Source organism: Monodon monoceros, unplaced genomic scaffold, assembly GCF_005190385.1.
Source record: "Monodon monoceros isolate NGI ecotype Baffin Bay Population unplaced genomic scaffold, NGI_Narwhal_1 Super_Scaffold_6, whole genome shotgun sequence".
Classification (NCBI taxonomy): domain Eukaryota; kingdom Metazoa; phylum Chordata; class Mammalia; order Artiodactyla; family Monodontidae; genus Monodon; species Monodon monoceros.
Genome location: NW_021703783.1, coordinates 37,955,271 through 37,978,758, shown reverse-complemented (window position 1 = coordinate 37,978,758; position 23,488 = coordinate 37,955,271). Strand labels below are relative to the sequence as shown.

The 23,488-nt window shown below is 43.0% G+C and overlaps 1 protein-coding gene across 1 annotated transcript; it reads right to left on the bottom strand.

The window, feature by feature from the left end:
• Window positions 1-265: 265 nt before the first annotated feature.
• On the bottom strand, window positions 266-22,307 carry TMBIM6 (transmembrane BAX inhibitor motif containing 6). Its single transcript, XM_029205392.1, has 10 exons — window positions 22,213-22,307; window positions 9,751-9,838; window positions 9,034-9,142; window positions 6,532-6,652; window positions 5,257-5,305; window positions 5,057-5,154; window positions 4,775-4,854; window positions 4,196-4,296; window positions 3,429-3,504; window positions 266-2,284 (listed from the first exon to the last, which is right to left on the bottom strand). The coding sequence occupies exons 2-10, from the start codon at window positions 9,804-9,806 to the stop codon at window positions 2,261-2,263; spliced, it is 714 nt and encodes a 237-aa protein (XP_029061225.1). The 5' UTR covers window positions 9,807-9,838; window positions 22,213-22,307; the 3' UTR covers window positions 266-2,260.
• Between the last annotated feature and the right edge of the window lie 1,181 nt (window positions 22,308-23,488).

Below are 23,488 nucleotides of genomic sequence, written 5' to 3'. Positions count from 1 at the left end.
TGCTGCTACCATGAACCCCCTATGATAAAGGCTGGGTAGGAGGAGGACCAGAAAAAGGCCCGGGCTGTGTATGGAACAGAGACTATCCCCAACATCTGTGGCAAGCTGGGGCTACAGACTGAGAGGCCCAAGTGGGGCTCTCTTTATTTCTATTCATACCTAGAGCAAACTTAATCCTGTCCTACTCCCAGCCCCAAGAAGTCAGACAGCACCCCAAAACTCCCGTTCAGCTGTGGCCTTGGATTTCACACACACTTACACAAGGGAAGGTTAAGGAATTTTCTTTATTTTTTACAAATTAAGACTATGTAGATTCCATATATTTCTGAATCAAAAACACCTTTGTCTTCACAGTATGAGTTAGAGAATGCAGCCTGAGCTGGAAACCAAAGAACTCGAAAAGAAAGTGATAATTACAGTGATTACTGTATTAAAAACCTGTTAGGCATGTTCTTTAAAAGTAGTTTTTATATCTTGTCATTCTTGGCACTGTTTCTAAAGAAAAACTCCTCATCCCAAGCAAAAAAAGCACAAGAGGTGGAGTTTGGCTTCAGGAGACGTAACTCAGATTCTCAGGCCTAGCAGAGAATCAACAAATGTAGGGGGAGTTGCTGTTGGGGGCTGAATGGGAAGGAAGTCCCTTTTAGTAAAGTCTCGAGCCCCAGGCCGGAGGCAGCAGTTAAATCGGAGGGCAGCTCTGCATCAGCGAGCCCTTCCGAGTGGCATCGCCACGCCAGGCGCCACACAGCCTGCGAACAGAGCTGCTTCACGGGACGGCACAGTGACGTGGTGCGCTGCGAACCAGTAGCCCCTGGGTCAAACTGTGTACTGGTTGTGAACAGGGAAAGCCAAAAATGGTGTCCTACTAGCAATGAGTTTTCGATGGCTCGGTTCCCCTTACCTTGAAGCCCTGTGAGCAGCCAGAGCCGCAAATGCTCCCAAGGCTGCCTGACCTGTGCCAGCTGTGGCTGTGGCAGCTCACAGGGAAGGAGCTGGTGACCCGTTAGTACTGCCCCCCCCACACACACTTGCAAACACAGAGCTGTAGGAAAGCAGAAGTCTTGCAGGTTTGGTCGCCCAGCCCCTGCCTAAAGAAGGCTGCAGATTTCCAGAAACAGGTGAACAGACCAAAGCCTGAAGTGCATCTGTAAAATGGGCATGTATCTACTGCCCCAAATCTCTGGCCTGACGCTACCTATTAGTGCCCAAGATAAGACAAAAACGCACCTAAGGACTGTTATGAACGCTGCCTCCCAAGCCATCACGGCCCGTGCCACTGGTGTGAACAAAGACCCACTCAGTTAATGGGGGAGATACTACTCTCCCCTGCCCCAAACAGGCCCTCATCTGGGTCTGGCAGGATTAGTCACAATTACCTCAGAGGCTCAGCCATGCCCCTTCTCTATCCTTCCTCTCCCGGGACCTTTAATCACAGCCACCTGGTAGAGGCCACTCAGTAACCAAGGTAGTGATCAATTTTAACAAAAAAAAAGGGCAAGTCTGGGAACTCTACATTATATCTTGCCATACATAATCAGCCACTTCATAGATGCCTGACAAGAATTTCCCTTTGTGCTGAAATCCTCCCACCCCACGGATGGAAGGCAGGCAGATTCCAAGGGCCGGACAAGGGAGTGGAAAGGGAACCCACACAAATCCACACTCCTTCCGTGACGGCAAGGCAGGAAGGCACGTCTGCCGGAGCAGCAGTGACTCCGGCAGCTCAGGGGAAGCGAAGCACCCACCAGAAGAGGCTTTTCATGTTCTCTGCAGGGGTCGGCGGCTCAGACATAATAAGCCTGAGTAGCAATGGGACCAGCAAACGTCTTTCCAATGGAAAACACACTGCCTAGTCCCATAGGAAATGCACATAAAGCAAACAACGCTGCGGGAAGAAGGGCCGAGCAAGGCGTCTCTACCGAAACAGTTCAGGTCCACTGGGTGAAGCGCAGTCGCAAGGCGGACTCTGCAGATCCCGCTCGTCACGGCGGACTGGCTGCCTGAGCAGAGGAAGAGGCTAGGGGTGGGGGATGACAGAAAAGGGAGCGGGGAAGAACCCCAAAAATATGAAGCCAAACTCCAAACTATAATTTGCTAATCAGTTTTTTGATCAAAAAATTCAAAACAGAGAAAACCACAAAGTACAAAAGCTTTTCTGATGCTTTTCATTATCACAGAACACGCCACCTGTAATGTGTGCAAAGAGGAAATGAGGGGCGGAGGGAGAGGAAGTCAAACTGGGGAAGGCTGGATGGTCATTTCACTTCTTCTCCTTCTTCTTATCCTAGAAATGGAGGAAAATTACCCAATTAACTTCTGGCATTGACATTTAAGCTAAAACTCTTGAGTCAGCCGATACCTCACTGCCTTTGTAGTGATTGGAAGGGATCCGGACAGTAAAAAGGGAGGAGAGATGCTCCTTCAGTATAGGAGGAACTAAATCTTAACCATCTTCTGCTGGTGGTCTCCCAAGTTGCTACAGACTTGACAAGAATAAAGGTTAAGCAGCTGTTCCCGTTGCTACCCCATGAGTAGCTAGGTGGGCTGCCTACCCACTCCTGGCTACTCACAACCACGACAGCTCAGATCCCAACCACTGAAGGCTGCAGACCAGCGGTGTACCCTAAAATAACTAAACGAGAGGCCAAGACCAAGCCAAGATCAACTTTCCATTAGGCCTGAGAAGAAAGCACAAATCCTCAGCATAAATCAGCATTCGAAATAATACAGTCCAGCTGAACTCTTCATTGCACTGGGGGAAGCCCAGGGTATTACTACATGGATGAAAAGGATGTTGTTTTGACTGAAACTGGAGGACCTGCTTGGTCCTCAGTCCAATCACGGTACAGACCAGACAGAGGACCACCAATCCCATCTGGTCAACTGCTTCCATCACCACTGCATCGACTCACATTCCACCTTAAGTTCTGTAAAGAAAGGCCTGTGCTTTCATTTGTTCCCCTACTACTGGAATGGATGATGTCTGCCACTCACTAACCCTATAGAGAATGCCTCTCTTGAAAAAAATTAAGACTAACAAATGGGTAAAACTGGCCTATTTCTAAAATATATATACAAAAGCTGGTGGTATTATATAAATCCTCTAGAATATCTTTTTGAGTCACAACCATCTTTACAGCCTTTAAATTCCTCATATAGTAGATTGTTTCTTGTTGCCACTAAAGCTCTTTTCCTTTTGATACTAATCTCAGGGATTCATTTAAAAAAGAAAAAAAAAGAAAAAAAAAAAAGGATGATTTTTACTTGTTCCTTTTTCTCCAACAGCTAAAGACTTCTAGTTGAACTCTTACTCAGTGGCATGCCTTACAGTTACCCTGGACCCACACAGTGTGAGCAAGTTCTCAAGCTTTAAGTACACATAGATGCTGAGCTCAGGAGCCAGTCTTTCATCTGTAGGTGGTGCTAACCTTCTCATTCATAGCCAGGATCATCATGAGTTTTCTGAAGAGAGTAACGAAATCTAAGAAGAGGTCAACGCAGTGCCTGAAAGAGAAGAACCAGGTCACAAACTGCACTTCCCACTTTCCTTTATCCACAAGCCCACAAAGGTGCAGAACACAGAAACCCTGCCCCAACCCCAAGAGTCAACTTCACCAGCACTCCACCACCAACTAAGTAAAACTCTAGTGTCTGAGATCCTCTTCAACTCAGCGAAGCCATGGAGCACAGAGAAAAGAAAATTTAGACTCTGCAGAGGCCTAAGTCTGAACCCTGGAACTACCATTAACTAGTTGAGATTCTGAGAGGATTACTACATTAAAAAAATTATATGCATATCTTCTTCTCATTGTTAAAGGTTTAAAGAATACAACAGTATTAAGAGTAAAAGGTGAAAGATTCCTTTCCCTCTCCTCTGCCTAGAGGTAACCACTATTCAAAGTATGGATAATTAAATACATATTATTAGTCCAACTTTTAAAAATCTGATGTCTTTCAGGAATTGAGGGAAACGATGCTTTTTAGTGCACAGTTCCAAAACCATGGCTATCCGATCATGTATGCCCCTGTGGCCACAGAGGTCAGCCAGTGCCATCTGGGCCACTCTTATTCCTACCGATGTGGAAAGAAAGGGGAGTCAAGCAAAAGATCATCCCAGAGAATGAGAAAAGAGTCGTCGAATGGAAGAGTATGCCTCCCCGCTTCATACTCATTAAAGACCAGGTTTCACACTCACCAGATATAATCTTTATCTCCATTTTCAGCCTTTTCAATAATGAGCTGAGTATCAAAAAGGACAAAGCCACACATGACCACCAGTCCCACATACAGGTTTGCCTAACAAAAGAAGAATGAGATGAGGTTACCATGTGGTAGACATTGTAGAGAAAAAACAGCCATACCTCTTTCTGGCCCTTGGCCACTTGAAAGTACATCGAATGCTAACCCTACTGACATTAACATTCGTGGGAACTGAAGCCCACAGTGAAGACCATATTACTTCCCTAGGTACAATTCTGCACTTATTTTTTCAGGTCACTGGAAGAGCTTCCATCATTTTAACAAGGAGCCACTGCTGGACTGGCTTTAGAAAAATGATCTCTGGGCAAACCATCTCCACTGCAATGTCCAACCCCTGTTCAGTTTGTATTTCCACCTGTAGCAGAAGGCTCCGTCCTGGGAGGGTGAGTGGCGAGGCTTCAGGAGCACTGCCCCACAAAGATGAGAATTCTTAGTCTATCTTGGTTATAGGGGGTTAAGCAAGAAAAAGAAATGCAAGGTAAATGGCTGCTGCAAAGGTATATGCAAATCTCACCTGGAAAAGCCAAAAGGATCCAAAGAAAAGATTCCCCAGGGAAGACAAGAGCATCAGGCTCATGGCCGACATCAAGATACCTGTAAAAGAAGACAAAAAGCCATCTTGAGAAAAGCCAAAGCGAAGCAAAGCAATCCCATTAAGGCCATTCTTTACTTGCCCCCCAAAATGAAGGCTTTCAATTTCAACCCAACAGTCACAAGTTGGAGGCGAGGGGAAAGGTCCTAGTGAGAATTCTGGCTGAAGTGGAGACTCTCTCCCTATTTTCCAGTCCACACATACCTCCCAGAAAGAGGTAGCTACGGCGCCTGGCATAGAGTGCACTCAGGGTGAAGCAGGTGAAGATCATTGCTGTGCCCAGGAAGGCGGTGGGAAGGATGCTGTTAAGGGAAAAGACCATTATATCAAGGGCTACAGGTATATAACCTATACTTAGAAGGTATATTTAGAAGGTATATTCATAAGACACTAGTAACAGTTACCTGGGGTTGATGGCAATGCACAAGTCCAGAGCAGGGCCCAGGCCAACTCCTAGAAAACAAAAAGCCACAGAACACAGCATGAACACCAATTTCTGAAGAGGATTCTCATCCAAAAGCTGATCATCAATAGCATGGGCATGCCTACAGTCCTAGAAAACAACAAAACAAGTGGACTAACGTAATTAAATCTTTCTCTCTTCCATCCTTAACTGTTTTCCAGAGAACAAATACTCGACTGAGTTATTTATGGACAGACCTGCACAACTGTCCCCTTGGCTGAAAATCATAGATGACCCAGTAGGAATAGACATTAGGAAAAATGAAGCAGGCATGTCAAACATTTTCCAGCTAAATTATAAGGCTGCAAAACTCTGAAGAGCAGTGATGTGAGACTGTAATGTAGGCCAGATCAGGAATTAGATGAAAAGGATAAAGAGCAAAGCAGTGCCTTGTGGCCAACAACCTGTAGTCATGAAGGCTGACTCCCTCTGTAGAAGGAAAGGCCAGACCGGTTCTGCAGGTGGACACCTGCCAACAGGAGGGTGCAGCGGCAACCTGTTCCAGCTCCAACATCTCCTCTACTCTGGCTTTTCTCTCCTTCTGATAATCCCACCCCTTTAATACCTTCAAAAACTAGCTTTCCCTGATCTAAAAATCTTAATCTCTAAATCCCTTCCTTTCTACAATTTCAACACTGTATAGATTAGACGCACTCAGAACGAGTTGTACTAACTCAAATGTTGCTTTGCAAATATTTTTACTATGTACCTTGAGACCTATTTTCCTTAATGACAATTCTAGAAGATCTGCACTTTTAATTCTTTTCTTGAGAATCAGCAAAGTGCCCTGTAGGATGCATCTCAATGTATGACTTTAATTAACTGTCCACAAGATTCAGAACAGATGCTCCTATGATAGTTGCCAGTGTGAGTTCAACTAAGTCAGATCCTTGGCCTAGTTTAGTCCCATGTCCACCATTAACAAGTTATGCTACCTAAACTCTTAAACCTCATTCATTCAAGCACACAAATGCTTATTTTTGGATACAAAAGTAGAAGTCACAGACACTAGTCACAAAGAGCCCTCTAGATGGGGAAGCAAGATGCACCTATATGAAATAAGAAAGCAATACAAGGCACACTCAAATACAAGATAGGATGGTACAGTGTGCCAGTTGGGGTGCATCTGAATAAATATATATCTTGGGCCTTAATCTAAAGAGATACTAAAAATACAGTGTCCCTCCCTCAAAATTAAACCAATCCCTTAACATACCTGTAAGGAAAGCAAATCCAGCAAGAAGTCCCAGTCTTTTTTGCTCAGTTTCATGGCTATGAGGTGTTGCCATCAGCCAAATCATCAACCCCAGGGAGCCCAAGGCAGAGAGCAGGCCAGCCTGTCAGATCCAGTCAATAATTAAACACTTGAAAGTATCAAATTTATTTTGCAAGAGACCTTATTGGGTTCAAATATTCACCTGGACTTCCTAATATTTGCTTCTAACCTGGAGGCAGCAGAAAAGGCAGTGAGGGCGGAGGAGAAAAACCAGAAGCTTGAAGGACAAGGTCAGGACCATGGTGGATGCTGGAGGCAGTCCACCAACTGTAACTGCCCAAGTCAAATTATGAGTCTGACCCAAGAAACAGAAAAGATGAATCAAAGTGACAAGTGCTTGAAGCATATTCCAATCTGCAGAACAAGTAGGAATGACCTCTCTTTGATCACTTTAAAACACACACACACACACAAATGTATATACACACACACAGAAAAAACTGAATGATTGTGCTCCCCCCTCAAATTCATGTTTAAATCCTAACCCTCAATTTAATGGTATTTGGAGGTGGGGTCTTTGGAAGGTGATTAGATCATAAGGGTGGAGCCTTCACAAAGGGAGATTAGTGACCTTATAAAAGAGATCCCAGAGAGCTCCCCTGCCCCTTCTACCATGTGATGACACGGGAGAAGCTGGCCCTCACCACAGAACAAACCTGCCAGCACCTATCATGATCTTGGACTTCCCAGCCTCCCAAACTCTGAGAAACGTTTGTTGTTTAAGCCACCCAGTTTATGGTATTCTGTTATAGCAGCCAGAATGAACTAAGACAGTAAGAACCAAAATGTTAAGTTAATTTAGGATGATGGGATTATGGAGTTTTATATTTCCTTCTTATCACTAGTCTGTTTTCTAAATTCTCTACAATGAACATGCATTAGTTTTATAAGAAAAAAAATTTTGTTTTAAAGCAAGTGGGAAAAGTTACAAGCATTAGAAAGAGAAGAAAATCATCAAGGATGTATGTAGACACCAAAGTTTCTTCCTTCTTTTAAAGGTAGAGTCAATCCTCAGTTTTCACAGTAGTTCTGCTCTATACAGCCACTGTAAGCAATGAATCAGTGATACTGAACAAATGCTCCTGGAGGAAATAAAGGTTTAAGCTCTTTCGAGCCTCCTGTCACATTTTTATCAACTGGTCAATACAAAACCTTGTCGTATATGTCTTTTCTGTTTAAAGACACTTGGATATATACTGTCGACTCATCAACATAGAACTCGTGCCCAGCAGCACTGTAATTCATGCCTGAACAAAGCTTATCTAACACACGTATTTTCTCCATAAGGCACATCACAGTCTTGCACTTAGTAATACCACTCAGCACTTTTTAGCACTATGCCTGAGGCCATTTTAAACATCAAAATCACCAAGAAAAATTATAAAAATGCAGAAAATGTGGCACTAACTAGACTATGAAAAAGACAATTGTTTACAGTATGAGAGCTTGAAAGAAGGCAGTGTTGCCACATTCAACCTCAGCTAGAACATGGTGCAATGGACAGCTCGAATTTTTTGCCAATCTGTGTATGGCTGCAAAGGTCCACAAAAACACCATTAGAACTGATTTTGGGGTTACAAATGAATTTTGCTGAGTAGGTAAATCACAAATACGGAATCCATGAATAATGAGGATGACTATATTTCACTATATTACTTTAAAAAACAAACAAAACACAACCAGAAACCAAAAGGGCCACTTTTGCCTAAAAGGTAGAATATGTTTTAGTCTGAACTCGAGGGATCAAAGCCCTACCTCTGAGTGTCTGGAGCAATTTTTCACACAACCTCTGCCAGGAGGTGCCTGAGCATGGGGAAGCCTGATCATGCCGCTCCTCAGCAGTGCCAAATGCCAACACAGCTACACCCCTGTACTTACACTAAAAAGGGCACTCCAAAAGGGACAAGTCTTGGTTGGTGAGCTTCAAACTTTTCGAGTATTCCTCAACCATCCCTTTTATTGCTTCTAGCCAAACTCAAACTCTCACTCAACAAAGGAAAATGAGTTTCTCAAAGAATAAAATGGGCCAAATCCTTAAAGGTCTCAACCCTGTCTCTCCTGATAATCATACAATCAGTGTTTTGTATCCAAGTACTACACAGTCATTCAGGCAAAAAAAAAAGGAAGAAAGATAAAAAGGTTACTGTGCAAAACCACCCCAGCATGCAGACCTCTCCCCAGTGGGTGGAGGTCTTGTGTGTCAGCAGCACACCGTTCAGTGTCAGGGTCAAAACATCCTGTTTTCAGTATCTAGAGAGGGCAGAGTTGGCAGAAAAATTAAATGGTTCTGCATGTCCTGATTTACAACTGGCTCTGGCTGGGTTCAGATCCCAAACTACTGAGAAGTATTAAGGAAGGACATAGGCTTGTAACACCCTGCTGAGCTAGTTTCTTCCTAATGCGATTTGGGCCACAGCAACTAGAGGAGAAAACTGCTCTTACCTGAATGAAATGGGTGACCACATGGACATAGGCCCCGGCAGCCGCCACAAACATACAGAGGGCAAAACTGGCATAGACCTTCTTCAGGTGCTGCTGCGTCGAGGGGGTTCTAGGAAACAATGTTAATAATGGCCATTACTCCAGGACCAATCTCATCTCTAAGCTAAGAATAATTTTCCTTCTTCTTCCCAGGGAATATGTGAAAGTTTTGGTACAATAAAAAAAGAATGCTTTGGGGGCTTCCCTGGTGGCGCAGTGGTTGAGAGTCCGCCTGCCGATGCAGGGGACACGGGTTCGTGCCCCGGTCCAGGAAGATCCCACATGCCGCAGAGCGGCTGGGCCCATGAGCCATGGCCGCTGAGCCTGCGCTCCGCAACGGGAGAGGCCACAACAGTGGAGGCCCGTGTACCACAAAACCAAAAAAAAAAAAAAGAATGCTTTGAAAACTAGGTTAACAAACAGAAAATCTTAAATGCTGAGGAAAGCCCCAATGCCCAAACTATGAACAATCATTACCCAAACTAAAATAACTAAATGGCTTTCCAGCGACCACACCACAGCCCTTAGACTTTGGGTGCTTTTATCAGATCCTCTGGATTCTAGCAAAGTTAATATGTTAGTTTACACGTACAAAAGTTAATACACCAGGAAAAGGAAAAGAAACAAGATATAAAGGGAAATGTAATAAGACAGTACAGTTAAGGTCAAAGCACTTACATGTGGGAAAATTTAAGGAGTGCATCAAAGTTGATCTTCCGATCAAATATGTTCATGATGCTAGATTCTGTGGGACACAGCCTCCACTCTGTGGAATCAAGGAAATAAGAAAAGTTATTTTAAAGATACAAGGACACACAAAATAACAAACAACTTTCTTATGAAAAACAGCAACATACAAGTTTGGAAAAATGAAAGTTATATCTAAAATCCCACTGCCCTAACACCACTATTTGCATTTTTATATATTTCCTTCTAGAATACATTTGCAATCATACGCAACCATTTTAAAGGGGACAGAGGAACCCATCTTCTTCTCCCCAGACTGTTTCATTACTAGCATTTGATTTCTATTCTTTCAGAAGATAACCTGCCCCTTTAACATCTTTTTTTTTTTTCCTTCGTTACGCGGGCCTCTCACTGTTGTGGCCTCTCCCATTGTGGAGCACAGGCTCCGGATGCCCAGGCTCAGAGGCCATGGCTCACGGGCCCAGCCGCTCCGTGGCGTGTGGGATCTTCCCGGACTGGGGCACGAACCCGTGTCCCCTGCATCGGCAGGCGGACACTCAACCACTGCGCCATCAGGGAAGCCCCATCCTGCCCCTTTAAAAGACAGTTTGTTTCTTTGAGAAATTCTCTATTAGCAAGCTAGTTAAAGGGACCCAGTCTTACTGGAACATAAGGCAACTTGTCATTTTTTCAAGATGCCAGAGAATTCCCTCAGCAAAGGCACAGAAGTTTAAAGATAAAGAAGAAAAATTATAAAGCTGGATCTGACACTAGGGCTTGCATTTTTTAAATATACATTTAGAAACTTTCCACCCAATGCAATTTAGAACTGAACTGTAAGGGAGCCACAGTTTTAAAAAGAGGAAAGTTCCTCCATGAAAAAGAAATTTGTGCAGAGAGAATTTTTTAAAACACAATCTCAGAACCTTTCTTACAGAAGAGTGGGAATAGTACAAGGAATTTCTGCACACTTCACCCAGATTTCCTAAATGTTAGTGTGTCACCATATTTGCTTTATCCCCCCCCCCATATAGCAATATATGGAGACCTTTTCCTAACTATGCAAGACACAATGCCTCTTTACATCTGAACACTTCAGTATGTATATCCTGAAAACAATGATCAAAATCAGTAAATTAACAATACAATACCATTACCTAATCTACAGACCTTATTCAGATCTTGTCAACTGTCCCAATTGTCAGAAAGGGCATTTTAAAACTGAACTACAACCAGGTTACATTACATCAATACCATAAAGTCAGGATCTTAAGTTTTGCTCTCTCCCCTATCTCACATGCAATCCTAAATAAACACATTTAACCTACAGAACTAAATCTAATCAAGAGCTTTCATCCTTCCTAAATATCAATCCTCCAGATTCTTATTAGACCCATAATACCCATTCATTTCAAATCAGCCAAAAACAGGGGAGAGGAGGGGATTAAAGCTAAGTTGTTTGAAAGACAGGCCTACTACTCACACCCATTCTATCAGCACCTAGCCCAAAACTCAGCAAAATTAATCAAAGCAATAAAAGTAACAATCCCCAAAATTTCTTCCCAAGGAATTCTGGGCCAGTGGAAAGATGCCATCTTTAGAGTTCACAAGCATCACTACCGCGTGTTTCCTGAGGCTCTCTCTCATATATGGAACAATACAATGGCTGGCTTGCTTTCTCTGATTTCCTCTTTCCTTTCTCACCAACATCCCTACTCACCTCAACTGTATTGTTAGTTTTGTTCTTAAGGATAGATACAGTGAGAAGCTGCAGAACCTACTAAAGCTGTTCCTCTCACCTCTAAGTCACGGGGTTCTGGGCACTCTTGATCTAGATGGTGCAATGGTTGCAGGCTATTGCACGGCCAACCAAAGCCTTCCATAACCATGATGAATCCGTCCTCTAGAGAACACACTTACAGGATGGCAGAATCCAGCACCTGGAAAGTGTCTTTGTTTAAAGCTTCCATTAACAGCCTTAATGACATCCCTAGACAGAACTTGCAACAGCACTGAAGCAACCTTCAGAGCCAAGTTTCTCAGTATTCACAACAAAGCTAGAGTGCCTCTTCCAATTTCAAGAGTTCAAGTGTGTGTGTGTGTTAAATCCGCAAATACCCTGGGCATTATTAGTCAGAAAGGGGCAACACTCTGTAACCAGACCCCACTGAATGGAAACTGTGGGACGGGAGAATGTCAGTTTGCTTTCTGGCATTTCCCAGGGGGTACTGACTGTCTCTCTTACAACTGCTGATGGAAAAACCAAAACCATCAAAGGTTGTGAGGGTAGGGACAGAGGTATCAAATATGAATTTCTAAAAAAAAAAAAAAATATGAATTTCTCCATGATTTAGCGCCTTGCAATTTAAAATCATTAAAAAATTAATTAAAACCAGTTTTCCAACATTACTACCAACTCTAAAATTTAAGTGAAATATGTAATCACCAAATTTTCTAGATGCAAAGGTACACAGCAATTTTAGTAGCAGCAGCTTCATGGGGAAAATTGCAATAAAGTATACATTTAATAAATATGATATGATGTATATATGACATAATTTCAGAACTGTTAAAATTAGAGGGGAAAAAAGTTAGGTCTTAGAATCAAGGAAATATATGACAGTTTGCTCTCGGTCTGTTCTAGACAGACAAGAACTAACATACAGATAAGTAATGAGTTAAAACTGTTCTTAGGGCTTCCCTGGTGGCGCAGTGGTTAAGAGTCCGCCTACCGATGCAGGGGACACGGGTTCGTGCCCCGGTCCGGGAAGATCCCACATGCTGCGCAGCGGCTGGGCCCGTGAGCCATGGCCGCTGAGCCTGCGCGTCCGGAGCCTGTGCTCCGCAACGGGAGAGGCCACAACAGTGAGAGGCCCGCGTACGCAAAAAAAACCAAACCAAAACAAAAAAAACTGTTCTTATAACTTTTGCCAGATAGACTAAACTTACCAGTTTTCTATCTTAGCCTCAACTACTTGTGCTCAGAAGCTGTAGAGAAAAGGTATCTACGTTTCAATGGTTCATATGCAAACTCAGCTGAACAAGATTAAATTGCATTCATAACTCAAAAATAGCAGCTCCCATACCAAAAGTATTTTCAGTCCCAGGGACAGACAGCTCTCAACAGGGCCTGAAGTATTCAAAACCATTAACCGAGTAACTCGGCTAACATTCCAGAGGGGCCCCCATAGTTAAGCGAAAATCTCGGCTTTAAAAAAAAAGTACAGGGAATTCCCTGGCAGTCCAGTGGTTGGGACTCCGCATTTTCACTGCCGAGTGCCCAGGTTCAGTCCCTGGTCAAGGAACTAGGATCCTGCAAGCTGTGCAGCACGGCCAAAAAATTAAAAATAAATGTAAAAGTACATTAAAATGATAAATTTTATGTTATATATATTTTACCAAAATAAAGGGAAAACGTATACTACAAGTTACTCAAAAATTATTCATTATAGGACTCCCCCTAACATACACTGAAGCCCATTACGGAACGGATACCAGCAATAGTCTGTCTCACCCTGGACCCCAACTCATACAGAGTTCTATACTCAAATCTAAAACAGGGAGGTGGACAGTGCCTCAGAGACCCATGGGAAATTTGCCTGCACTGCATTTGTAAATGAGAAGTAAATGTTCAGGTGTTACATAACCAAATTCCTTTAATTTAGTTTAGAGACTCATTTTATGCCTTCATCCTCTGAAAGGCAGGATACCAAAACTTGTCAAAATTTGTCATGCATATATTGCTCAAGCTTTGTTGGAAGTGTCACCATCTGTGGTTCCCCAGGCCAGCCTCTCTGCCAGAGCCACCCGAAAACAAAACAAAAAACTTATTGCACAATAGGACTTCCCTGGTGGCGAAGTGGATAAGAATCCCCCTGTCAATGCAGGGGCCACGGGTTCGAGCACTGGTCTGGGAAGATCCCACATGCCATGGAGCAACTAAGCCCATGCACCACAACTACTGAGCCTGCACTCTAGAACCCGCGCGCCACAACTACTGGAGCCCATGCACCTAGTGCCCGTGCTCCACAACAAGAGAAGCCACCACAAGAAGCACACACACTGCAACAAGGAGTAGCCCCAGCTAGCCACAACTAGAGAAAGCCCACGCGAAGCAACGAAGACCCAATGCTGCCAAAAAAACAAAAACAAAAAAACTCTTACTGCATAGGTTTATCAAGATAGAAAAACTCAAGTAAACATTGTTCTGAGTTAGGTATTCCTGGAGTCTGCTTTTGTTTGAGGAGGGAAGGGCAGCAGGGGCAGGTAGGAGGAGACAGATATTCTTATCAATTAACATCTTTGTCTTCTTACATATTGTTAAATCTCTTGTTGTTTTCTAAGAATCTTCCTTACCCATGTCCTAAAACAAAATATTATCAACAGCCAAGCCTTAAATTAAAAAAAAAAAAATTCTCCTCAATCTTATTCCAACACCTACTAAGTACAATGCATATGAAACATGGCCAAGTGGCCAAAAGCTATGCAAAACAATCATGCATTTAGTATTCATTTTTAAAAAATCCTTGCCTTTAACAAAGAAAAGCTTGCTGACTCCTGGATCCAGCCGAGAAGCTGCCTCAGTGTATACAATTTAACAACATTAAACCAACCAAAGAAACATTGTTCACACATTTAATTAAACATTCAGTGCACGAATTATATGGTTCTTCATTCCTGTTGTAGTAATTCACCCATCTTGAATCCTGTTCCCACACCCCCAAAAGGGACCAAATTGATACTTGAGAGAAGAAAAATCTAATGTGGTTAAACAAAAAAAGGTGGTGGTGGTGTTGGGGGAATTGTAATTTTTTTTAGTAGTTCTTTCTACTGAATAGTTTGTAGACTCTACAACCATGTCCCTAGCATAGTGGTTAAGAGCACAGCCTGCTGCGTTTGAATCTTGGCTACTTCCTTAGCTGTGTGATGGAGCAAGTTTCTGGCACTTAACCTCACTGTGCTTCAGTTTCCTCATTTGTAAAATAATAACACTTAATATTCCCTACTTCATACGGATGAGGACTGAGATAATACAACGTGCTAAGACTAGTGCTTCGTGCTAAGAATAGTGCTTCATGCTAAGAACAGTGCTTCGTACATAAGACCAGCTCAATATATTAACCATTGTTTTTACTAGTGTAATTCATTACTCTCATGTCCTCAGTGCACGATTTTCCCCCTTTTCTTAAATTTTTGTTGTTGTTTATAATCATTTAATGAATGTTCCAAACACACCCTTCAAAGGCTACAGGTGATGATTTTCCCTTTTATAAGTCTAGTTTTAGGGACTTCCCTGGCAGTCCAGTGGTTAAGACTTCACCTTCCACTTCCAATGGAGGGGGTAAGGGTTCAATCCCTAGTCCAGGAGCTAAGATCCCACATGCCTAGTGGCCAAAAAACCAAAACATAAAACAGAAGCAATATTGTAACAAATTCAATAAAGACTTTAAAAATGGTCCACATTAAAAAAAAAATCTAGTTTTAGAAGATATTTATCATAGACCTAATTTACATATGCTCTGTATTTTAATTTTAAAAATGTATTATTCAAGAATTAGAAATGAAAAAGGAGGGGCTTCCCTGGTGGCGCAGTGGTTGAGAGTCCGCCTGCCGATGCAGGGGACACGGGTTCGTGCCCCGGTCTGGGAAGATCCCACATGCCGCAGAGCGGCTGGGCCCGTGAGCCATGGCCGCTGAGCCTGCGCGTCCGGAGCCTGTGCTCCGCAACGGGAGAGGCCGCAACGGTGAGAGGCCCGCAAAAAAAAAAGAAAGAAAGAAAAAGGAGAAGTAACAACTGACACTGCAGAAATACAAAGGATCATGAGAGATTACTACAAGCAACTACATGCCAATAAAATGGACAACCTGGAAGAAATGGACAAATTCTTAGAAAAGCATAACCTCTGAGACTGAACCAGGAAGAAACAGAAAATATAAACAGACCAATCACAAGCACTGAAACTGAAACTGATTAAAAATCTTCCAACAAACAAAAGCCCAGGACCAGATGGCTTCACAAGCAAATTCTAACAAACATTTACAGAAGAGCTAACACCTATCCTTCTCAAACTCTTCCAAAATACAGCAGAGTAAGGAACACTCCCAAACTCATCCTACAAGGCCACCATCACCCTGATACCAAAACCAGAAAAAGATGTCACAAAGAAAAGAAACTACAGGCCAATATCACTGATGAACATAGATGCAAAAATCCTCAACAAAATACTAGCAAACAGAATCCAACAGCACATTAAAAGTATCATACACCATGATCAAGTGGGGTTTATTCCAGGAATGCAAGGATTCTTCAGTATACGCAAATCAATCAAGGTGATACACCACATTAACAAAGTGAAGGAGAAAAACCATATGATCATCTCAATAGATGCAGAAAAAGCTTTTGACAAAATTCAACACCCACTTATGATAAAAACCCTCCAGAAAGTAGGCATAGAGGGAACTTACCTCAACATAATAAAGGCCATATATGACAAACCTACAGCCAACACCGTTCTCAATGGTGAGAAACTGAAACCATTTCCTCTAAGAGCAGGAACAAGACAAGGTTGGCAACTCTCACCACTATTATTCAACACAGTTTTGGAAGTTTTAGCCACAGCAATCAGAGAAGAAAATGAAATAAAAGGAATCCAAATTGGAAAAGAAGGAGTAACGGTGCCACTGTTTGCAGATGACAAGATACTATACATAGAGAATCCTAAAGATGCTACCAGAAAACTACCAGAGCTAATCAATGAATTTGGTAAAGTAGCAGGATACAAAATTAATGCAGAGATCTCGTGCATTCCTATACAATAATGATGAAAAATCTGAAAGAGAAATTAAGGAAACCCTCCCATTTACCACTGCAATAAAAAGAATAAAATACCTTGGAATAAACCTACCTAAGGAGACAAAAGACCTGTATGCAGAAAACTATAAGACACTGATGAAAAAAATTAAAGATGACACAAACAGATGGAGAGACATACCATGTTCTTGGATTGGAAGAATCAACACTGAAAATGACTATACTACCCAAAACAATCTACAGATTCAATGCAATCCCTATCAAACTACCAATGGCATTTTTCACAGAACTAGAACAAAAAATTTCACCATTTGTATGGAAACACAAAAGACCCTGAATAGCCAAAGCAATCTTGAGAAAGAAAAACAGAGCTGGAGGAATCAGGCTCCCAGACTTCGGACTATACTACAAAGCTACAGTAATCAAGACAGTATGGTACTGGCATAAAAACAGAAATATAGATCAATGGAACAGGATAGAAAGCCCAGAGATAAACCCATGCACATATGGTCACCTTATTTTTGATAAAGGAGGCAAGAATATACAATGGAGAAAAGACAGCCTCTTCAATAAGTGGTGCTGGGAAAACTGGACAGCTACATTTATGAATGAAATTAGAACACTCCCTAACACCATACACAAAAATAAACTCAAAATGGATTAAAGACCTAAATGTAAGGCCAGACATTAAAAAACTCTTAGAGGAAATCATAGGCAGAACGCTCTATGACATAAATCACAGCAAGATCCTTTTTGACCCACCTCCTAGAGAAATGGAAATAAAAACAAAGACAAATGGGACCTAATGAAACTGAAAAGCTTTTGCACAGCAAAGGAAACCATAAACAAGACGAAAAGACAACCCTCAGAATGGGACAAAATATTTACAAATGAAGCAACTGACAAAGGATTAATCTCCAAAATTTACAAGCAGCTCATGCAGCTCAATATCAAAAAAACAAACAACCCAATCCAAAAATGGGCAGAAGACCTAAATAGACATTTCTCCAAAGACGATATACAAATTGCCAACAAACACATGAAAGGATGCTCAACATCACTAATCATTAGAGTAATGCAAATCAAAACTACAGTGAGGTATCACCTCACACCAGCCAGAATGGCCATCAAAAAATCTACAAAAAATAAATGCTGGAGAGGGTGTGGAGAAAAGGGAACCTTCTTGCACTGTTGGTGGGAATGTAAACTGATACAGCCACTATGGAAAATAGTATGGAGGTTCCTTAAAAAACTAAAAATAGAACTACCATACGACCCAGCAACCCCACTACTGGGCATATACCCAGAGAAAACCATAATTCAAAAAGAGTCATGTACCATAATGTTCACTGCAGCACTATTTACAATGGCCGGGACATGGAAGCAACCTAAGTGTCCATCGATGGATGAATGGATAAAGAAGCTGTGGCACATGTATACAATGGAATATTACTCAGCCATAAAAAGAAATGAAATTGAGTTATTTGTAGTGAGGTGGATAGGCCTAGAGTCTGTCACACAGAGTGAAGTAAGTCAGAAAGAGAAAAACAAATACTGTATGCTAACACATGTAAATGGAACTAAAAAAAAAAAAAAATTGGTTCTGAAGAACCTAGGGGCAGGACAGGAATAAAGACGCAGACGTAGTAAATGGACTTGAGGACACAGGGAGGGGGAAGGGTAAGCTGGGACAAAGTGAGAGAGTGGCATGGACATATATACACTACCAAATGTAAAACAGATAGCTACTGCGAAGCAGCCACATAGCAGAGGGAGATCAGCTCAGTGCTTTGTGACCACCTAGAGGGGTGGGATAGGGAGGGTGGGAGGGAGATGCAAGAGGGAGGAGATATGGGGATATATGTGTACGTATAGCTGATTCACTTTGTTATAAAACAGAAACTAACAAACCATTGTAAGGCAATTATACTCCAATAAAGATGTTAAAATATATATATGTATATATATAATTGAACCACTAACTCACAGCTAGCTACATCCTGAAGGCATAATATTTACCCAAATGAGAGAGTAAAATTAAATGGGGGGGGAGGTGGAGTCTAAGAAAATTATAAACTGGAATTTGAAGGAACCTGGTAAGTCTTACTACTGATTAAAATGACTTTTGTTTAAATGGCATGCCTCTCCTCTGGCACATTTACACTGTACCTCCTGTCCCCCAGGACCACAAAGGTGTTTTGAGACAGCCTAATGACCACTAAGTGATAATGTGATGTGGTAGAGAATTTGATGAAGTAAATGTTTATTAGCTTGATGCTTTCCTTGCCACCCCTAGGAGGTAGGTCAGTTTGATTTCAGGAAATCCAAGAAATTCTGTCTCGACTAGGGCTGGGCTTTGATTGTCCTAGATTTGGACTCTAGATGTCCCAGCCCACCCCTTAACTTGAACCAAAATCCCTGGATTAGGTAACCCTGAATCTCTAGGAGGCTGCCTCAGAACCAAACCAGTAACTGGAGATGGAATCCCTACTTCCTTCAATAAATTATTATTATTTTTTGCATCAAACTGACAGGCTTTGCTGAATCTCCCTCTCTATAAGCACAACTGTTTGACAGACACTGAATCGCAGAACGGTCCCGATGTCCTAAATACGTAATCATCCTCCAGTATAAACCAGCAATCCCTGCCCAATAAAACCATATTTAGCCCAAATGAGAGTAGACACAGATTAGGACAAACAGCACACCCACTCAGCCCTCATCCTTGAAGCTCTTTTTTTCCCAAGTGTTTTGGATTCCAGTTAATTGTTCAGGAACTTTTCTCACACTTTTCCTTGTAAGCACCCCCCACACTTAAGTCTCTAGAGTAAATCTAGACCCCCATCATCTAATCAAGTGTTGCGACCACAAATCAACATTCCCCAGCTGGCTCAGAGAGGAGCCTACCTTAATAGAGGGTCACTGAAGTGGCCCTAAAAACCAGTCTCTACAGTTTTTCTCTCCTTGGTTTGAATACTGGTTTTGAAAACAAAAATGAGTATGCATAATATAAAAGCTACTTCATGAAATTTGGTTAGAAACTCTAGAGGAAAACAAGGTGGAGTAAAAGACACTTCTAGCAGATTCTACGGCCAAGTCAAAGTAGCAAAGGAAAATTTAGCAGGATAGTGCATCAAGAGAATATTCAGTGTCTTCCCAGAGGAGACTAATACCCTTGGGTAGTTTATGAAATAAAGTGAAACTCTTCAGGCTAGGAATAGTACCTTTTATAACAATACTTCTGACTGCATTTATATGAAATTAAACAAATTTCAAAGTGTTTTATTATATACACTATTCCCTTTGACCATCACACACATGAAGAAAGGGCAAGAATGATTAGTCCCACTTTAAAGTTTAAAAAGTAAGTTCAAAAAGGCAGCATAATAGTGGTACGAGCACTCGATTTGGAGTCACAAGTCCTGCCATATTCTACCACATAACTTTGGGGAAATCATTTTACCTAAGGTCATCTAGGCTTCCTCATCTGGAAGGATGATTAGCTAACACCTGCTCTACTAAGCTCAATGAATGCCGATAAGAAAGTCTCTGTGAAATTATTGTAAAGTGCTAAACACTTTACAATGGACATTAAATGGACATTAGTACTGACCAACATCAGAAAGTTGAAATAGTAGAGCCACGGACTTCCCTGGTGGCGCAGTGGTTAGGAATCCGCCCGCCAATGCAGGGGACACGGATTCGAGCCCTGGTCCGGGAAGATCCAACATGCCGCGGAGCAACTACTGAAGCCCGCGCGCCTAGAGCCCGTGCTCCGCAACAAGAGAAGCCACCGCAAGGAGAAGCCCGCGCACCGCAACGAAGAATAGCCCCCGCTCGCCACGACTAGAGAAAGCCCACGCGCAGCAACGAACACCCCTAATGCAGCCAAAAATAAATAATTTTTTTTTTTTAAATAGTAGAGCCAGAATCAGGTTAGGGGTCTCCTGACCTCTCAAGCCTGGTGCTCTTTCTACTATTACACCCTACAGCTGAAAAGCAAGTTTTCCTATAGTTTCAGCTATAGGTCAAGAGAAATTGTAAAACAACAACAACAAACGTATGTTGATTCCTATTATACTTTTCTGCATTTTTCAGCATTTCTACAGTAAGTACGAACCATATGCATAAATCAAGAAAAGACGTGGAAATGCTGACCAAATATCTGGATTAATTTTACCTTTCCTATTCTTTAGGGGAGTGAGACTTCACTGGATCAATACTGGGGAAGGGAGAGAAGGGAAGAAAGAGGGTACTAAGCCAGGTTTCCACAACAAAATGAATAATGGAATAAGGAAACTCTGAATCCAAATTACAGACTGCATTTCTCAAAGATTCAACCATTCTGACCCCACTGGAGGAAAACGGCAGAGAATCTAAATGTCAACATACTCTTGAAGCCAGGCCAAAAAAAAATATTAGACAAGGAGGAATAATAAAACACCAAAGAGGGTAAATCAAATAATTACAGAAATGTGTTTGCAGAAGCTGTAAGAAATGTAGTTATGAAACTTTTATCTTTCTTGAACTTAATTCTTAAACTACACATACAACCAAAAGATAAACTTGAAATAAATAAGTAACTAGAAAAGCCCATTCGCCACTAAACTTTAACCTTGAAATTTCTGTCTATGTTTCAGGCACAGTCAGCTCTTCTACGTGATTACACATTCACAAGTTAACTATTACTGGAACAGAGACTCAAGTTCAGGAAGGTTTTTGCTGTTGTTTGGTCAATGAAAGGCACATGCGGCAGGCAATGCAACCTGGGCTGGCACCGGGCTGCAATTCCTCACTTAATAAACACACAAAAATACCACAGCTCTAGCAAGTACGTCCAAGAAAAAAAGAAAAACAACCGCCCAACGACGCCTTTCCTGAGCGGACTTTGAGAAAGACGCCCACAAGGCCCAGGACCAAGCAAAGCTAAAGCCACCTCACCTGTCCAAAGGTAACCAATCAGACCAGAGCGGGGCTGCCCTGGAGGGCTGGCAAGCCAGGCCTGGCCCGGGTCTCTCCTCACCTCCCGCCTCTGCTGTTGGCTTCCAAGTAACTAAGAAGCCTCGCGGGTCACAGAGGAGTGTGACATCACCCGCCCCGCCGTGACAGGGCAGCCTGCCGGACCAGGCCCTCCTGAGTCCCAGCCCCCGCCGCTCACCCAAATGGGGCCCGGCCAGAACAGGCCGGGGATCTGTCGGGTGGGGCGGCGATGACCACAAACCCGTAAGGTTTCGCTTTCATTCTCCTCGGAGGAAGGTGCGGGGGACGTGCCCTGAATTCAAGGGATCGAGGCTGGGCCTGGGCCGTCTACACCGGGCGGAGGAGGAGGAGGGACGCGCAATGGCGGCGGGGAAAGAAGGCCAAGAAGGAGCCTTCGCTAGCGCTAGCATGCAGAATCCGCGCCTTGGACTCGTCCCCGCCCCTCCCCCGCTCCGGTACGGTTGCGCATGCGCGGTAGTAGTTCTCGTTTTCCTCCCCTCCCCGCCTAGCTTTCCGGAGTCCAGTTGTCGACCAGGGCCCACTTTCCCCAGAATGCAGTCAGTCCGAAAACGGAGACTACTCCCACTCTTGCTCAAGCAACAACTGCTAACCCTCTTTCCATTTCTCACTCCCGGCTTGCGCAGTCCTAGCTTCAGACGTACCTTCTGACACACTGCTCAGGAGCCCAAACAGCTCTCCTACCACCGGATGTGCTTCTGACTCTCCCAGGGTCCGCTCCGGACTCTTTACCTCGCGTCCGCCCCTCGAGGGAAGCCCCGCCCCCGCGTTCCGCTTAAGGCAAGTCCTCATTGGCCGTTGGTTGCACTTCTGCCTTTCCATTGGCTGTACGTGCATAAACAATGGCTGCTTACTTCCGAGCCATTTGCTTAACGCCCGTGTCGATCAAGACTCTAGCCGCCAACCAGCGTCGTAGCGAAAGATATCCGCCTTCTTCCCTCATAGTAAGAAAGGGTCGCGGTCCAAAGCCGCCTCTAGTGGACAAAAAGAAGAGGGGCAGGCCCCACCCAAGACACAGAGCAAGTAATTCAGCCTCCAGTATGCGCGGTGGGATAGCACCGCGAAGTCCCGGGGTTCTGGTCATGGACTGTTAAAGGGGGAAAGAGATTCAGAGAACACCTAGAAAAGCGCTCTCACAAGGGCCAATTTACCGTGAATCTAGTGAAGCCGGGCTCAGCGCATTCTCCAGGAACTCGAGGAGGAATTAGCAGCCCCAGTCCTGCATCGGACGCACGGACCTCACCCTGGAGGTCACACTGTAAGCCTAAGTGGTGGCCCTGGGGTCTTGGGCGGGGCCAGCGGGTTGCAAGGACCACCTCCCCATCCACCTTGCTTGGGGGAGGTGGGTATTAGTGCAGTGGGTGGGAGGGGAACGAGTGTGGCTATCTGGCTGAGCTGCTCTGGCAGCCCTGAAGAAACTAAGCCAAGGAAAATCAAAGGACTGGAGCTCCCCGAGGACAAGAAGCAAGAACTTACAGTAAGGAGTTCTGAGACAGATTTAAAAAAAAAAAGTTTATGCACTATCAATTTTTTTCAAAAACTTTTTTTTGCTAATTTATCTGTCTAGTATCGCTTAATATCTTATAAAAATAATACAACATGGTCATACGAAGAGGCAAAGAGTATGCAGCCAAAAAAAGTAGAAAAAGATAAAAAAGCGTATAGTGGTTGACAGGCAAGTTAGTAATAATAATGTGGGTTTTTTGAATTGTGTTATGTTTGTGGTTTTGTCAGCATTTTAAAATCTGTAATGATTTCTTATTCTAAATAAATATTGACTTTATTACATAATTTTGTATTTTTTTTCTTAAATACAGCCTTATAACTGTAGATGTTTGGGACTGCACAAAACATAGATCCACCCCTGCCCCTCATTTTACAAATAAGGAAACAGGCCCATGGACAGAAAATGTTCTGGCA

What these genes read in the sequence shown, in the direction of transcription:
- TMBIM6 (XM_029205392.1), bottom strand. Translation starts at nt 9,806, where the DNA reads ATGAACATATTTGATCGGAAGATCAACTTTGATGCACTCCTTAAATTT. An exon ending in GATCCTTTTGGCTTTTCCAG is followed by an intron (nt 4,297 to 4,774) that starts GTGAGATTTGCA and finishes TTCTTTTGTTAG; the next exon opens with GCAAACCTGTATGTGGGACT. An exon ending in GGAGATAAAGATTATATCTG is followed by an intron (nt 3,505 to 4,195) that starts GTGAGTGTGAAA and finishes CTTCTCTTTCAG; the next exon opens with GCACTGCGTTGACCTCTTCT.